We start from the raw sequence: 18934 nt of genomic DNA on the forward strand, positions 1-18934 counted from the left end.
TTTACGTGAGTGAATAAAAGGCAAGTGAAAGAATGAAGACATGTTTTGGAACTTTATTCATTTGTCAATGATGCAAGTGGCTTCTCTGCTGAAGAGAATCATAGTTTTCAAATACTGGAAGGTTTCTCAATTCTTTTTTGTGTTGCTTACAGTGTAATGGCTGCGGATGTTCATACTTTTAAGTTTAATCTGCATTATTAATATTTTTCCACTTTCTTAAGTCTAGAGGATCAACAAAACAATAGGTCAAGCCCTGATTTGTAGTGTTTGCAGATTCCGTGGTGTAAATACTTTTTTCCTCTCTGATTTCTAACTACACCATGGTGTCGCTGAAGGTGAACTTGGGAAGGTTCACGGTAACACGCCACTAGACGGTATCCTCACACTACAGATACAACATATGCCAAGAACTTTGAAAGCATAGATAGTAGTAAAATCATTAGGATGTGACGAGATCTGAGTATTTATTACCTTTGATTTTAATATGATCTATTCAAGTGTCAGTTTATATAATTCAATTTTAATACCACCTTGCAAAGTTCTGGACAATGTAACAACCAGCTCTCAGAATTGAGCCAACTCTGGCACAACGCTGGCTGTAAGGCACCCAAAGACAGTGCTTTTCTTAGAGGATCTTGACTTCTCTAGATTTCTAGGAGTTGGAAGCTTGGGCTCAGTCACTGATCTGCATGCAAGTTTTATAACCAACCCATTCCTGTGTGCAGAGCCCTTAGATATATAGGAAATCAAAGTCATACTCCTCCTGTTTTTTTTTTTTCTGAGACATGAGAAGAAGTCCTTTTCCCACCTCAACCTGAGTAAGACAAACTATGCAGCTCTCCATCTTTTGCTCCCTTCCCAGGTCTCCATCCCTCACCTCATCAGCCAGCTGGTCAGCCCTTCGCTGCATCTCCTCCAGCTCATTGCGCATGTCCGCGTCTTCAGCCATGGTAGGGGTGGGGGTTGGCGGGGTGCCTGGGCTGGGGCGTCAGTGATGGGTTTGGCCACGGAACCTGGAAAGAAGCAGATTTGAACATGTGAGAGCTTATATGTGTACAGGCAGGTGTGCTCAGCTAGGGGAAGGTCTCAACGGTCCATACTCTGTCTCCATGACTCATCTTCTGAGCTGGAAGCCGTACCCAGACAGGAGTCCGCAGAAAGATGCTCTTTCTCCAAAAGCCACCATGAATACCTATTTGCCTACTTTACAATGGAGATGGATACCTGTCTGCCTATGAAATAATTTTTAAGACACACACCACTCAAGTTTGAAATGTCAGTAGGGAAGGATGTGGTTCCGGGTTAGAATACCTTTAACCTCCCGCTTATTTATTTCTATTTTATTTTTTAACAGCTTTATTGAGGTATATTTGGCACACAGTAAATCCCATATCTTTGAAGTATACAATGAGAAGTTTTGACAGATGCATCCTCCCAGGAAACCATGACCACAATTAAGAAAATAAACATATCCATCACCCCCAGAAGTTTCCTCATGCCTTTTATAATCCTACCCACCCACCCATCCCATCTCACTGTAGCCCCATGCCAAGACAACTGCTTATCTGCTTTCTGTCACTATAAATTAGTTTGCATTTCCTAGAATTTTATATAAATGGAAAGATACAGTATGGATTATTTTTTCTGGCTTCTTTCACTTAGCACAATCATTTTGATATTCATTCATGTTGTAGCAGGTACTAACAGTGCATTCCTTCTTGCTGTTGAGTAGTATTCCATTGCATTTAGGGGCATTTAAAAGCAAAAGACAGAAAATCTTTCGTCTCTTTCAGTCGTTATCAGAGGTTGCCAAGAGGGCTTATGTGGGTGTGCATAGGAATTTTTCTAAAGAAGGATGGGCCCGTGGTCCTGAAATGTGACCTGTGCATTTTTCTGGCTGCTCTCTTGAAATCCCGTTTAGTGCAAATTACAGATAACCAGACTAGGCTCCCTCCAGAGCCTTTCTTTCCCTACCCACCTCCTCCATTCTGGCCACCAGAATATGTACTCATGATATGATGTAGAGTTTTAAAAGCTTTGCGTTTTACTTAAACACAAGTCTCCATTTTAGAAATTAGGGATCTAGGAAACAGAATTTGGAAGAAATTTATACCAAGTCATTCCTAAACTTTGAGATGAGCAGAAACAAAATTCCTATATTCCTCTGAGTGACTGGGATCGGCCCTCCAGGATAAAATGGTGGACCAGAAATGCTGAGTAGATTGTGGGTCGTAGCTTTGATATCAGAAAGACGTAGTTGTACTGCTGGTTCTGGCACTCAGTTGCTGGGTGACTCTGGACAAGTTTATCGCTGTCTCTGAGCCCCAGCTTTCTCAACAGCGTAAATAATACCAGACTCACTGGCTTGTTGAGGGGCATATATTATAGAAAGTTCTGATCAACCTTGTTTGTAACGATGTGGGAGCTTAATATTCAGAAAGCTTGCTCATTCAGGATAAGCCTGTACCCTTTGCTAAGAGTGAAACAAATCCAGTGTTCGTTAATTAGCTTTCATTTACTGATGGCTGGGCAAGAGGCATGTTGCTGCAGTGCTGATCATCCACGGAAGCCTGAAAACAGGGAAACCAACCGAGTGCCTGAATCTCCAGTCTCCAAGCAGCACCTCTCAAAGGATTTCCAGGCGGAGACAAACAAAAGCGCCTTCTCACCCTGTTCTCCATCTTCATATTTTGCTGCTGGGTTCCTTGGCAGAACTTCTTCCTTCATTCTAAGCCAGCAAGTGACCTTTCCTTTTAATAGGCCAGTTTGTTAGAAGATAGAGGTCTTTGTGCTTTCAGACCTGTAGTGCTGTTGCTGTTTCCCACTCCTCTACGTCTGTTTGCAGATGGATGTGCCCCCAGAAATTCTTAAAGCATTTCCTGTCCACAGGGCACTGTATATTTGCTATAGACAGATACAGGGTGTGGTGTGTTTTCCTGTCTGTAGTTGTTTGTAGAATTTCCTTTGCCTGGAGTTTCCTGTGATAGGGTTTGTGTTTCCTGGACAATATTTTAAAACAAGAAATGATGCACGGGGCTTCGCTGGTGGCGCAGTGGTTAAAAGTCTGCCTGCCGATGCAGGGGACACGGGTTCATGCCCCGGTCCAGGAAGATCCCACATGCCGCGGAGCGGCTGGGCCCGTGAGCCATGGCTGCTGAGCCTGCGCGTCCGGAGCCTGTGCTCCGCAACGGGAGAGGCCACAGCAGTGAGAGGCCCGCGTACCGCAAAAAAAAAAAAAAAAAGATGCACGGAGTACAATATAAAAGTGAATTTGCCTTTGATGGACAGAGTTTTAGGACTACAAGTCAGATTTAATCCATGTGATTAATCTGGGATGACCGTACAGCCCTCATAAAGATGCCTAATTTTCATGACCAGCTGACCAAGGTTCCTAGACTCAGCTTCAGCACCGGGCCATTTGCATCAGAGACAGAGACGTCTGAGGATCTGTCGCTGTCGAGGTATGCGGTACAAAGTGGGTTGTCTACAGTTATCCCTTGATGGCAGGTGTAATTTGTAAAGCTCTCATTCTCATTCTGCATCCAAGTCTATTTGAGACCCACATTGGACACACAGCAGACGGGCTCCGGAGAAAACCCTTTCTCCCACATCAAGGGGCTTACTTATTTACATGAATTAGCCTAAGACTGCTTTCTCATGTAGAATCTGGACTCAAATATGGGGTTAGGGCTCAGGAACAGAAGGTGAGTGTGCGTATTTAGGTGTGTGCCTTTGATATACGAGGTTGACAGAGACATGGATGGCTATTATGCTGGGGACATCGGCTGTCAGTCCAAGTGCCATAGGGCAGGAATGTCATGGAAAAAGTGTAAGCAGAGTACGCCCTGAGCTAACATCTATTTCTCTTCCTGTTTCACACTTTAATTAAAAGAACAAACCTATATACATCAATACCCATCGGCTGAATTATCATAGAAAGCTGAAACCTACATCTTCGTGTCTCGCCACACCGCTAATCATTTGAACAAGTCTTCTGTAGGACAGATCCCTCTCTTCTTGTAGGCCCTGCCTGCTTTCTGGTGGAGATATGCTTTCAAATTCAACAGAAGTTTATTAAAGACTCACTATGTTCAAAAAGCCCAAAGAAGAACACAGGGATTTTATCAACCAAGTCTGACAACTCTCCTTAATTATTAATAAAATCACACTAACACTTAATGAGGGCTACTCTTCGTAGGGCGCTGTTTTCAATGTTTTCACATAATAACTAATGTAAACCTTAAATGACATGTGGTATGCATCCTGTTAGTATCCCTACTTGGTAGATCAGGAAACAGGCTTAGAGGTAACTCTTTGCTGACACACAGATAAGTTTCAGATCATGAGTTTGGGTCATTTTCAAAAACATATTTTCAAAGCATATTTATTCTCAAAGCAAGTTGTGTGGATATTTTGTCTTTTAATTAAAAACTGGAAGTGATTTTATTTTTAGTTTCATTTATATACCGGAAAATAATATAGTGGCCTGACAGGTACATCTCTTTTTTAATTGAAGTGTAGTTGATTTACAATGTTTCAAGTGTACAGCAAAGTGATTCAGAACATATATATACATATATTCTTTTTCAGATTCTTTTCCATTATAGGTTATTACAAGATATTGAATATAATTCCCTGTGCTATATAGTGGGTCCTTGTTGTTTATCTACTTTATATTTAGTAACGTGTATCTGTTAATCACAAATTCCTAATTTATCCCTCCACCCCCCTTCCACCTTTGGTAACCATTAATTTTTTTCTATGTCTGTGAGTCTATTTCTGTTTTGTAAATAAGTTTATTTGTATCATTTTTTAAGATCCCACATATAAGTGATATCATAGGATATTTGTCTTTCTCTGCCTGACATTTCACTTAGTATAATAATCTCTAGGTCCATTCATGTTGCTGCAAATGGCATTATTTCATTCTTTTTTATGGCTGAGTAATATTCCACCGTGTGTGTGTGTGTGTGTGTGTGTGTGTGTACACACCACATCTTTATCCATTCATCTGATGATGGACATTTAGGCTGCTTTCATGTCTTGGCTATTATAAATAGTGCTGCTATGAATGTTGGGGTGCAGGTATCTTTTTGAATTAGAGTTTCTATCTTTTCTGGATATATGCCCAGGAGTGGGATTGCTGGATCATATGGTAACTCTGTTTTTATTTTTTAAGGAACCTGACAAGTACATCTCAAGTATATCCCAACTTTTGATATTATTTATCATCCCTACTTATGTTGTTAATTTCCAATTCTTTTTTTCCCTTGCATTTATTCTTACTTTATTTCTCTTTTCTTCCTAAGATGTTATCATATTGTTCCTTTTCTATCTTCTTGAATTGACAAAAGATTCATTTTACATTTTTTTCTTATTTTTGGTACAGTATACTACTTACTGCTATAAATTGTCCTCTGTGTGTTACTGTGGCCCTATCCTACATGTTTAGGCATATAGAATGGTCTTTGTTATTTATTTCTAAGTAGTTTTAGGTTTCAGTTTTAATTTCTTCTATAACTCAGGAGTTACTTGAAAATATGATTTTAAAATTTACATAAGAAGCGTTTTTCTGGTAATTTCTAATTTTATTTTCATTATGGTCAGTGAACGGGACCCACTTGATTTTTGCTTTTTGAAATCTGGTGAGATTTCCTTTGCACCCTAACGTATGACCAATTTCTGAGAATGTTTAATTTGTGTTTGAAAAGAAATTCTATTCCATATTTGACTCTGTCTAGCTACCTACCTACATCAAATTGAGCTGAAAAGGAAGGTGTGTTATTCAAACTCTCTGAAATCCTTACTCAACCTGATCTATTGCTTTCTGTGTATTCAAATTCTCCATAGGAACTATAGTTTTATCAATTTCATCTTATATTTCAGCCCATTTTTTGTTTTTCTATTTTACAGCTAGGTTGTCATACTAATAGACGCCCAATGGCTACATATTCATGGTGGATTGTAACTTTTATCAATATTAAAGAATAGTATTGTACCTGTATACCCCATTTCATTATCTTATTTACGTTACACAATTCTGGTCAAACTCAAGGGATTGGAGTATATGTCTTAGTCTATCTCTTTCATCTTCACAAAACAAACCCAAACAGCAGCAACAACAAGAACAAACCAGTATCACACTATCACACATCTAAACTGTGGGAGGTCTCATTTGGCTCATGACTCAGAATCTAACAGAGGGGGTAGCCACCTGTTTTCTCTGGGCTTTCGTCCTCACCCGTAGAAGAAGCCATCTCTTGGATGTGTTTGGAGGAAGGTCTCTTTCCCCAACTGTGATGGTACAAGAATGTGATCAAGGGTGGGCCTAGTGCTATTATTTTCACTGGTGAAATTTCTCCTTGAGGTTAATGCAACTGTAAGACTCAAAGTGCTCATTCTTTTTTCTTTTTTTAAAATTTTTATTAGAGTATAACTGATTTAAAATGTTGTGTTAGTTTCTGCTGTACAGCAAAGTGAATCAGCCATACATATACACATATCCACTCTTAAGATTCTTTTCCCATATAGGTCATTACAGAGTACTGAGAAGAGTTCCCTGTGCTATACAGTCGGCCCTTATTAGTTATCTATTTTATATATGGTAGTATGTATACGTCAATCCCAATCTCCCAATCTACCCCTCCCCACCCCCTTTTCCCCCTGGTAACCATAAGTTTTTCTACATCTGTGACTCTTTCTGTTTTCTAAATAAGTTCATTTGTACCACTTTTTTAAGACCCAGGCTTCTTAAAGATTGCTCAGAATTACTCATTGATCAAAATCGATTAGGCAGATGGTTCCCAACCCTGGCTGCACAGTGGAATCAATCACAAAGTGCTCATTCTAAGGGAAGGGTGAGCACCGTTACTGCTGCTGAGACAAGTCCCTAAGTTTCCTCAGGCACATCGGAAGCATTATTTATTGTGAATTATCCGAATTAGGCCTAGGTTTGAAGCAGCCTTTCTTGATTAAGATAAATCAGCTGCACGTATCCAACATTCTGTGTCACATAACTCTTGTCAAAATATTAGGTGTGGACTTCCCTGGTGACACAGTTGTTAAGAATCCACCTGCCAATACAAGGGACACGGGTTCGATCCCTGATCCGGGAAGATCCCACATACCGTGGAGCAACTAAGCCCGTGCGCCACAACTACTGAGGCTGCGCGCCTAGAGCCCATGCTCTGCAACAAGAGAAGCCACCACAATGAAAAGCCCATGCACCGCAACGACGAGTAGCCCCCGCTCGCCACAACTAGAGAAAGCCTATGCGCAGGAAAGAAGATCCAATACGGCCACATATATGTGTGTGTATGTGTGTGTGTGTGTGTGTATATATATATATATATATATATATATTAGGCATAGTAATAGTCATTTATTGACAACTTGCTATGTGATAGGAATCAAACCAGGAACTTTATATAAAATTTGAGGGTTTATATAGGATCCCCCAACCCTTTGCTATTCCAAGTGTGGTCCTCAGACCAGCAGAATTAGCTTCACTTGGGAACTTGTTAGAGATGCAGACTCTTAGGCTCCACCCCAGACCTACTGAATCAGATCATCTACTGCACAAGATCACCGAGCATCAGAAGTTTGAGAAGTGCTGCCCTAAATCACATTATCTCCATGTTAAACGAAAAGAATGAAGTAGAAGTTGATAACCAACCAAGATCACAGAGCTGCAGTGGAAGAGGCTGAGAGCCCCACCTTGGGAGCCCGACTCTGCCTGTCCCTCCACCCAGCACTGCATGCTGTTACTTCACTCTGCCCCTTCTACACGACCTGCAGACTTCCAACAGCATTTGCTTCCCAAGAAGCTGAGAGCTCCATGGGGTCATGGGTTCTAAATGTCTCACCACAGAGTCTTGTACTCGGAGGGTGGACAAACTGGCTGATTTCCATGAGATTAAGTATTTCATTCAGAAAGCAAAGGGGAGATGCTTATCAGAAAAAGCACACTGGAGACTTTCCATCTTCCCCAAATAATAGAGTCTGTGAAGGCTAAGACTTATTATTTAAGATCATTAGAGCTCAAAAGGGAGAAAACACTGAGGATTTTGAATACTGGAGACTCTATGGATGGTCCTGATAAATTCTTCTTCTTCTTCTTCTGAAAATGATGATAATTAAAGTTCATGTCTTAATGCTAAAACTAAGGACCTGAGCAAAGAATAATTTTAGCGGGTAACAGGTAGCAAGATTCTGTTGGCACTTCTATGGTTAAAAGTGGCCATTTCTTAAATCTGCTGTGTTCATGGTTGTGTAAGTTCTTCAGTGTGGACTGAACTTGGCTCCCTGTAACTCTACCTTGAACATTCTTGTGCATGAAATTCAACGTCCTCTTTTCACTACTGGTTTTAATAAATTTCTTAGTTGAATGAAAAGAGCATCTTTCAAATATGAAGAATAAGTGGCTCGTGAATGAACTGATTTACTATCTTACATACATTTTATGTCCATTATGTGGTTCACAGATAAGTCTCAAGTGACTTAGGGCTTCTCGGTAGTGTGGTCTGAGGTCTCCTTGCATCTAAAACTTTTTAGTTGCTTATTAAAATAGATTCCCAGCCACACCACCAATGAAAAGAGATCTATGAAGATGGGGCTGGAATTTGCAGTTTTGACAAAACCACAAGTCCTTCTTATGTGCCCAGAATGGGAGAATCCATGTGCAGCATCACGTAAGGCCAAAGGGCTTTGCAAGTATCCAGTGGGCTGACAGTCCTATGATACAGCTATCTAGAAATACAAGTACATGGTTGTCCAGCATTTAGAAGGCCATCTTGATCTGAGATGGCAGCCTTCTTTTCTCCCCACCATGTTCTCCTCAATATTTGATGGCATAGTATGTGCTGGGTTAAACACCATGAATGCATTCCCTATAAAAGAATTTTGCTTAAGAACCATCTCAAGTGACAAATATTTCAACCAGCTCACAGAATTGTCATTGTCTCTCTTAGTGTTTCTGAGTGATGGCACTGACCACCATTAGAGCCCAATTCTTTTCAAACTTGGCTTATTTATTTTCTAAACCACTGCACCCCACCCCATTCCTAAATGGGACTCTATGTTTGTACATCTGGATATATAAACAGATACTGTCCTGATCTGGTTTCTTTTGATAAGGTAAGTCCAGCTTCCCCAATGAGCCCCTTCCCTGGGCTATTCTGGGATTAATGACAGCATGGCTGACAGGCAGCTTTGCCTTGGTTTTTGCTTTTTACTGACCTGGGTCAGGGGTGGCCTCTGGCATTTCAATGCAGCCAGCTTTGGCATCTCTTAATTGCAACAGGGCAGCCAGCCACAACCAACACTGATTATGCCTAAATTTCCCCTTTTCAGAAATGCCAGTGTTTCCTTTGTCTGTTTTGCAAATGTGGCCAAATGGTTGTTTAGCACTGAGGTTTGTATTATGCAGCAGTTCCTGATAGTTTACTTGGGAGCCAAGCACAGAGGACTCACTGACCAGAAGAGAGGGAAAGGCAGAACTGAACCTCATCTCATTTACCCTGATCATAGTCAAAGCCAACCAGAGTAACTTGTTCATCCATCTAACCAATACTTACTGAGCGCTATGGGTTAGTGCAGCCACATCTGGCTTGCAGCTGGAGGGGAATGGCTGCCTCTAAAGGGTGGCCATAGGAGCTTGAGCTGGAAGCCTTTGCTTTCAGTTCTCCTCCTCCATCTTGCCTTAAGAGAGAACAGATGAAAATGTTTGTATCCCAAGGTACCTGACTTGGTTCCTGAGGGAAGAATGATATCCATGTAAGACTAACACTTGGCCACATGAAAAACAAAATGCCCTAAATAAAATGATTCCACTCAGGACTGCAAGAACATATAGAATCCAAGACCAGGCAGAAATACCCTCCTTCTCATCGAAACAAATTCTTTTTGTGCCCACATGACCAATCAACAGAGGGAAGCTGCTGTATGTTCCGGCTGCTGATAACTTGCTTTCAGTTGTAGATGCTGTTGGTGCTCTGCTTGGCATCCCCAGGATTTCCCTCACTTGGTTCCATGGGGTCATCCCCCAATTTCTGCATATTTTACTCTGACTCATGCATGTGACCCTCTTTGTAAAACTGCCTTAATGCTGCTTCACCTGATCCACTGAGAGCTGCAAGTCCCTGGGTCTCTCCAGGGCAGACCCATAGCTGGTGACCTGCTGGCTCGGGAGTACAGAAGCCCAGCTTTTTTTTTTTTTTTTTTGCCTTAAGGTGAGACACACCATGAGATGCAGCGGACACTCCGGAAGTTCTCTCGAGGTCATGCCAAAGCTAGGACCTCGCCTGCCATTGCTCTACTGCCTGGCTTCCTCTCCGCCTCGCTGTCCTCTTCCTCCCTCTCCCTTTCTGGTTTCTCCTGCTAGCGCCTTCTTAATAAAACACTTGCACACAAATACTTGTCTAAGGGTCGGCTTCTCAAGAACCCAACCTAAGACAACTTCCATTGGCTTGTGAGCTATACTTTATCAGGTACAGATGATTGCAAATCAGGTGCTGAAAGAATTAACAAATCACTGTATTAGGAAAGGTTGGGGGAGAACAAAAATTCCCTGTGTTCCCAGCCCTGCCAAACAATATGGGAAGTCCTGGCTGGACTTCATTGGATTTGAACACTCCACATCCAAAATACCACAAGTGGTTAGACTTGAGGGTTATTGGAGCATCATCCTCACAGAGGGAAGGGAAACTCAAGGGTGGAGTAATTTGTTGGTGGCTACATCATCACTTCTTTTAACTTAAGAGCTAGGGTTCATCTTAAGGTATCACTGAAACAGGAAATATCAGAAGACTCGGGAGGGAGGAACCTGTCTTGTCTGTGTACATTGACTGTTCTCAGAATGTAGAAACAATAGTATGACTAAGGCCAATATGCCCTGTGCTCTTTTCCCACTGTTGATTTGAGGCAACCACTCTTTTTATCTGCCATGATATCATCACTCCACTAGCAAAACCCAAACTCTAGTTTCTTCTGGCTTAGGTCTTTTTGGTGGGTACTGGTCTTGGCATAGAATGTTTTCTTTCCTCAATTGAAAGGAGGCATGTGAGCTGTATGCGGTTTATCAAAGAATCAGTAGTGTTTGCATTGCTAAACTAATTGAGTTTCAGCATTTTCTGTTATTTTCCTTCCTCCTGGAGACAGGACAAATAGCTCAACAGGCAAATGACACTGGTTCCCATGATCTCTGTTTTCCTAGGAAAGGTACTCATGGTGAAGACACCCAAGGCCAGGTCCCCCATATCACAGACCTATTATCCTTGTGAATAGTTTATCCAAAACCCTAGGCTTCCTGTGCCTTCACAATTTAAGCAAAAAGGCACACCAGGTTATTAACTTGATTCTTTTTTAAAAATTGATTTTAATGGACTCACCTTTCAAACTTAGCCTTGTTCTAAGTAATAATGTCTCTAAAACAGAAGTTTTGTATTTTCTTTAATAGACATTAAAATAGACACATGACTATTAAAATCTTAAGGAACAAATGTTTTTCATCATCGTCTTCAGCTCACTTGGAGAGCCATCAAGGGTGTGTGTGTGTTGTCTTTGGGAATTCACTCACCCACTCACATTCTTGTCTGTATTTCCACATGTCTGACCCATGTAGAGGGGTCAGAGATAGGCAAGAGAAGCTTGGCAAAAAGGGGTTCTGAGTTTGAGCAAAACCAGAGTATGGATGTAGAATATTTGGGGTGTGTGTGAGTGTGTGTCTGTGTGTGTAAGTACCTTTATCCTGGAATCAGGGAGCCCACAGAACAAGCGATATCTATCAAAATTCATACTCATTAATTTGTGGTTAACTTGAAGTTGGGAGGAGTACAGGGTGATCAAGAGCTTTGACATATTACAGAGGAAGGTATGAGGATGTTTAGCTGGGAGAAAAGAAAGCAGACAAGACTTAATGGTTACCACAAGGAAGAGACATGATGACTGTCTTTGTGAACCCAGAGGCCCACCTTCCTGAAACAGCTACTACAAGTGTTTCCGTGTCCTTTATCTGTGATCTACTGGGAGGTTTGCTAATTAACATAATGGATGTTAGCAATGCCTTTTAATGGGTGAATTGAGTGTTCAAAATAGGGTAATTGGCTAGAAATGTAGGCACTAACATCCCACTTAATATGAGTTGTGTGTGTGTGTGTGTGTGTGTGTGTGTGTGTGTGTGTGTGTGTGTGTATACTCACTCAGTCCAGACCTACTCATTGGCTTAAGGCTGCAGTTTGGTCCTTGATTCTGTTATGGTTAGGGAATTGTCTTGCCCACTGATTCTCATCTGGAGAGCTTACTAAAACTCAGCTTGCTAATGCAGTGTGTGATTCCAGAACAGGGTCTGATAATTTACATTTCTAAGAAATTCTCAGGTGATAACTGTTGCTGATGGTTCACGGAACACTCTTTGGGAATCACTGTTGTGGCCTGGCTCTAAGGTCACCTGAATCCTCCTACTAGAATATTTTTGCAGCTTCCCTAATTAAGCCTTTTCTGCAAGGTTCTTACTGGAGTGTCAAAAAGAACAGAAAGCTGGGACATTGTACTGGTAGAACAGGTTGTCCAACTAGGATTGTGTCTTCTCTCTAATAAATATTTGCATGAAGGGAAGACTTCATCCTGAATCTTGTTTTCCTTATAACGTAATATCTAGTTTCAAAGTCATTGGAGAAGAGACCCACAAGCATCCCCTACTCTAACTAGTAGAAGCTGTGGCTATCTATGAAATAATTACTCAGAGTTACCAAACTGTGAGAAGACAATTTGCAACGGACTCCAAGGAACAAAACCATTAGCACTGGGGGGAAGTTACAGGAAAGTAGAGTTTGGCTCAGTAAAGAACCTTGGAGCCATCTGTCCAAAGTCTGAGCTGGACACCTTGGATGAAGTGAGTTCCTGTTCTTGGAAATATTCAGGAAAAAGCTGGTGGCCTATGGTCGACGGATTCAATTAAGAGAGGGGACACTGGATCAAGCAATACGTAAATTCCTTTCTAAACCTGAGGTCTCCGGCTCTATAAAGGATGTCAAGGTGGATTTATGATGTTGATGCTGCAAGGCCAGGCCCCTTGCAAGAGTGGGGTCTTTGCAGCCATGGCAATTGGGATTCACTGAGTGGCAGCACCATCGGCCTCTCCGTATTAAAGGATCTTTTGTGGGTAGAAACCAGGAACATATTTCCCAACTGAACAAGCTCCCAGGAAGGGGCTGATTCATTTGCAAAGTCTGCTTTATGGAGGTGAGAACCAAAAATGCCAATCTAATGATTATTTCTTAAATTCATTGACAATCTCATATCAAACGACACAGGCATTCGCCCTGGGCTTTATAAGTTTCACCTCTGATGGAGATAATGTGTTTTTTGTTTTCGGTTATTTTTTGGCCTTAGATAACAGTTCTGTTCTGTCTCTCCTTGAAGCAGCCAGCACCTTCAAAAACAATCCCGCTCCAAAACACACCCATCGTGGACCAAGCTACTGGGCAGTTAAGCTAAGAAACTCACACAAAATTACTTGCTCTAGAAATGAATTCACTGCAGGGTTTCTTTAAATAGCAAAGCTCCTAGCTTACATTCTAGCATTTTCCAGATCATTAAGTGTTTGACAGAGAGAGGGTGAACCAAAGATTAAAAAGTCTGGCCAAAGCACCAGGAATCTCAGCTAAAGGCAGAAGGGCTCTAAATGATGTGATTTGTAAAATGAGAATTTACTCAAATCTCCAGTTGCTTATAAGTAACCAGTGTATAAATTTGATTTCTTCAATTACTCAATTTGGCATTCACTAACATTAATATGGAGTAGATTTAAAAGGCACTTTGGATTAAATCTTGTGGTCGGAGGACCTGGGAATTTTTTTTTTTTTTTTTTTTTTTTGCATGTACTGAGACCATAGGAGGGAAGGAAGCTTCCTGTGACCAAGTGCTAAGATGTTCATGCCGGATAAATCCCCACTCAATGTGAGTTTCCAATGTTCACTTCTATCATTGTATCTGTGTTTAATCATGGACAGTTTCAATATACAATTCCAAAAAGTTAAAAACATGACTCTCATGAAATTATAGAGTGAAAGTGTGTCAAAATTTTATTTAACTCATCAATGAGGGAACCAATTAGATGAAAAAGCTGGTTCACAGATAATTCGTATATAACGATGCTGGCTTGAGATTGCTAATTGGATACAGAGCTGGTTTATATCTTACAGGGCAGTAAAACTGTAACTTTTCTACTAGACAGAAATCATTTAAATCTCTAGCACACAAAAATCTCCAAGTTAATGAACCGGTAACTTCACAGGGTCTGGAGCCTGATCAGAAGTTAATAGTAAGTCAAACAAAGAGAATCAAGTAATCCTTGGGTGGGTCCCTTAGACTTGTATCCACCCTTTTGCCTTATTTCTAAGTTTTGGATAATTTTTCTTAATGATAGAAATAATAGAAAGAGGTGAGTTTTGCCTTGGGCACTACGCCAGGAAATTTGTAGCAGCCACCAGATGCTTCTTTTGCTTTGGAAGGCTGAGTGCTTTCTCCTAGTGTGCTTCGTAAAGAGGATTTAAAAAAAAAAAAAGGTTCTCAAATCTGGGGTGGGCGGGGGAGCATATTAAAATCTCAAAATCTCCTGGGGAGCTTTAAAAAAATCCAGGTGCCCAGGCAACACCCCGGAGCAATTCATTGAGAATCTCTGAGAATGGATCCAGGCAGCAGGATACATTAAAGCTGTTGGGGTGATTCTAATTGCAGCAAGATTGAGAACCAGTGAACTACTTAGAGTCAGTATATACTGTGTATGCCTAAAATAAAGTTATCTTTAATTTAGGATCATACTGATATATCTTATCCTGTTTTTTCTTTTATTTAATTGTATTTTGAAAATTTTAATTAATCATTAAATGTTTCTCAAATGCCATTTTAAAAGACTGCTGTGCTTCAGCATATAAATGTGTTATGAGTTATTGGGCTTATTTCTGAACATTTAATGCTATTTTCTTTTTCTTTTCTCTTTTCTCTTTTCTTTTTTGCCATTATAAGTTAGACTGCTATGGACATATTTATACAAAAACTTTATCTACTTCCTGGATTATTTTCTTATAATGGATTTCTGGGAGTGGATTTACAGGTCAAAAAAAAAAATTGTTTTAAAGACCTTCAAGACATATTACCCAAACTGCTTCCTATAAAGTCTCATCAGTGTATACTTTTACACGGATGTGTTCTTCAATTTTTCATTTACATAATATTTACATATTCTAATAACAGTCAAAAATTCATTTTCTTTTAGTCTTTCTCAATGGTTATTTTTAATTTAACTTTTTATTCTGGCTTAAATTTATGTTAGAGTGTATACAGAAACAGTTAAAACTCTAATTTCATATTTTTTCCAAACATCCTTTTTACAACATCCTTTGTGGAATAATTCATTCTTTTTCCATTAATTTATGTAAAATAAAATATGTAGGTGGATTAACTGTGCTTTGTAATGGTTGATTGATAGACTCATAGATACACATGCCAGTTTAAACTTCTAACAAGTGTATTCTTGCCTCAATGTTAACCATCACTATTTCTTAGAGATGTCTAGTTCTGATTTTAACTCTCATTCACTTAGAGAACTCCTAGTGTTGAAAAGCAACTCAGATCTCATCCTCCCTAAGATGGCTTTAATCTGTCTGCAAGCAGCTTGTAGCTTTGCCAATAAGAAGCCTGCCTAAATCCATCTGTTCTACTTTAAAGATTCTCCCTCTGTAATATTGGTTATACCCTTGCATTATCTATGAAGAAAGACTTTTCTACACTATATCCCAGACTGACTTATTACCAGTTCTGAATTTAGTGGGATCCATTTTCATATATTTTTGTTTGCATATATTTAATATTATTTCTGTAATAATTATAGCCTCATTGTTCTATGCTTAATAGCCCTGTTTACAGTCATTAAATGAAGGCTGAAGTTATCAAAGCCACATCACACAAAAGAAAAGGAGGCCAGAATTTTAAATTATGCTCAAGAAAACAGAAACATATTCGATGACTGCAGGACACAAATCTCTCCCTTCTATCCCTCAAGATTCCTCTATTAAATCGCAGGAAAGGTAGACTCGCCTACTCAGTTTTTTAATGAGCTGTGCTTCACTAGCTTTATTACTCTTTGTTAGCTTTGCTGAGTCTGAGAAACCTTCACTGTGCATCTCTTATTTCCAGGTGTTAAACAGACCCCTAGTGACTGTGGGTTGCAAAGAGGAACAGCTGACCTTGGTGGATTTCCATAACCCTGAGAAGGCAGAGGAAGTTGTATGTGTGTTAATTGTATGCTACCGTTCCAGAAACTGAGAATAGCTTACCCTGACTCATTCACCTTCTCCCACCCAGCCTCTGTCTTGATCAAGGAGTTATCTGCTCCTCTGAAACACACACACAAGATGTTGGACAAGAATTAAAGGTGTTGTCTGTGGCCAGGGGAGCAAGTATCACTTAGAAGTGCTTCCCAGCACCAAAGAGTCCATGTGAGACCACCGAACTTTTGGAAACCTGGCAGGTTGGTAGACCCTTAGCTGGCAGATGGCTGGGCCGAGGAGTCCCACTGAGTCTCAGCAATCTTCTTACTTCAAATGAAGAAGCAGTTGGAAGCCCAGACCCCCTGCTGTGGCTAAGCTGAAGGAGGGAGTCGAGCAAACTTTCCTGAGGTCAGTGAGGTGCAGAGCAGGCTGTACCTGTTTGGGGAGAAGTTCCTGAGGCTCTGAGACTACCCAGTGCACGAGAAAAAGTTTCCAGTGACACAGGCCTGACTAGAAGGCATCTTGCCTTAGGGACACAATGTTCTCCCTTGGAGGATTCTGAATGCTGCTTTCTTCACCCACTGCGAGCCCCAAGCCTACCTATTCTACTTCTCCTCCTGCCCCCAGAGTGCTTACAAAACAAGTAGCTCAGGGTGGGGCCAGTTGCTCAAAGCAAGCCCTGGCTTTGTGGGAACTTCAAGGTTGGAGCCTCCTCTTTTGGGGCTTCACAAGTTCTAGGCAGAGAGACACTTTTAGAGTTAAGAGTAAGGAGAGAAGGAGGTGGTCCTAGACTGCCTCCTCCCAGGAGCCAGCCCTAAGCCAAGAATCTGTGTGCCAGAACCTGGTTTACTGGGGGAAGTGCCTCAGCAGAGACCAGGGAGGGAATAGAGGAAGTAGACTGAGGAAGGGGAAGAAGGCAATCAAGACAAGATCATCCCACAGGGAGCCCTGGAGTGTAAGACGTACCTTAGAGTATGTGCTACCTCAAGGCCACGGAGCTGGGATTTTGGACTTCCACACCAGTCAATTATGGGTGAAAGCCACTGAGTAGGCCAGTGGCACAGAGACCCCCCAGGTATTTCTGAAACTCTATTCAGGGGAGGCAGTCCTTAAGGGGTTACACACAGGCAACCCTTTGCATGGATGGAGTCGTAGGCTGCCTGTAGCAGCAAAACCTGCAGACTCTGGGCAAAAGGCTGGTGCAAGGGATCCAATGAGATCTTATGGTGGACCCACAGTGCCTGCTATAGGAGCCTCTGGGGACACATCTTCTTGCAGCTCTGGGTGGAGCGGTACCCCAGAACCAGAGAGAAGTCATCTTGCCAAAAGCAGGTGGTAAGACATCTGTGGGCTCTGTGGGAACACGAGGCACTTTCTGCTTAGGAAACCCTGCCAGTCAGCAGGGGGAAAGCCTGGCCAGGTCACCCTGAAACCTGCCTGGATGGGACTTTTGCACCGACAACACCTTTTCTCCAGTCCCATGGGATGCGCGATGGGTAGATCACAGAGCTTTTTGTGTCATTAGACTGTATGTGCAGCTGTCAGACAACTTCTGTTAGTAACACAAATACACCTTTGGAGTTATTATTGAATGACACCCCAAAGGGGAATTCTTCTGCATATACAAATTATGTATTCAGTCCTTATCGCTCTGAGAAGTTCAACAGCACTCGTCAGTTCTGCTAAATGTCCAGGACCCTTGGCTTCTCAGCCATTAATTCAAAGGCCCTAATAATAAGGGAATGATCACTGAGCACTTAGTATCTGCCAAGCCCTGTTTAGATCCAGGGTCATAGTCCCAGCAACTCTGTGAGGTGGGTGCCTTTATTATCTCCATTTTACAGATAGGGAAAAAAGGCACAGAGTGGCTGAGTGAATGGCCCAGTGTTCCCTAGCTGGTAAATGGCAGAGTTGAGATTTGAAGTCAGAGAGTCTGAGTCCAGAGTCTTTGCCCTTGACCACTGGGCTACAGCATGGTGGACCGACAACTCTGAGAGCCTATGAGTAGATTCTGGATGAGAAGAAGCCAGAATTCCACCACGATTTGGCTCAAGGCCCGGTAAGTCAATTCCACTTTAAAAGTTAGATCCTGCTCTGGCTCTCATCTGCTCTTCTCATAGTTTATAGCTGAGGAAAGAGAGATAAGGTAAAGGGAAGTGCTGTGGTCCAGATCACACAGTTCTTAGTATCCTTAGCACCTCATTCTTGGTCTGTAGTCTTTCCATTCACCTTATTGTCTTATCCAGATTCCTCAGCTATTTTCTTCCTTAGAAACAATAATTAAGGACAGTGAACATTCACTAGGTCCTCAATATAATATGTACCAGGTGTTTGCTAATAAGTGCATTATTCTCTTTAATCCTAGTTATATGCCTATGACATAGGAGGCTATTTTTATCTTCATTTTTTCAGACGGAGAGCCTGAGACTTAGGGAGGTTTAAATATTTTGGCCAAGGTCACACAACTAGCAGGCGACCAAAATCTAAATTCCTTTTATTCGAGAATCAGTTGCTCTAATTACTTTCAAGAAAAATTATCCAAAACTTGGAAATAAATCAAAAGGATGATCACATCCTTTTATGTCACACTGGGGAATTGTCTAATTGGCTCATGCAATGAGTATCTAATTTTCTAGGGGAATGTGCCTTTGTCTGGCTTTCTATTT

At 41.3% G+C, this 18934-nt stretch overlaps 1 protein-coding gene across 2 annotated transcripts in view; it reads right to left on the reverse strand.

Annotated features, from left to right (window-relative positions):
- Positions 1-1513, reverse strand: part of SNAP25 (synaptosome associated protein 25) — a 36888-nt gene extending 35375 nt beyond the window's left edge. For both annotated transcript variants that reach the window (XM_022556455.2, XM_022556456.2), the window contains exon 1: positions 878-1513. In XM_022556455.2, the coding sequence (XP_022412163.1) occupies positions 878-949 (72 nt within the window). In that variant the 5' untranslated portion in view covers positions 950-1513. The remainder of the gene's footprint in view (positions 1-877) is intronic.
- Between the last annotated feature and the right edge of the window lie 17421 nt (positions 1514-18934).

The sequence above is a fragment of the Delphinapterus leucas genome, chromosome 15 (assembly GCF_059928025.1).
Source record: "Delphinapterus leucas isolate spDelLeu-1000000601 "Yukka" chromosome 15, BTC_Dleu_Yukka2, whole genome shotgun sequence".
Classification (NCBI taxonomy): Eukaryota; Metazoa; Chordata; class Mammalia; order Artiodactyla; family Monodontidae; genus Delphinapterus; species Delphinapterus leucas.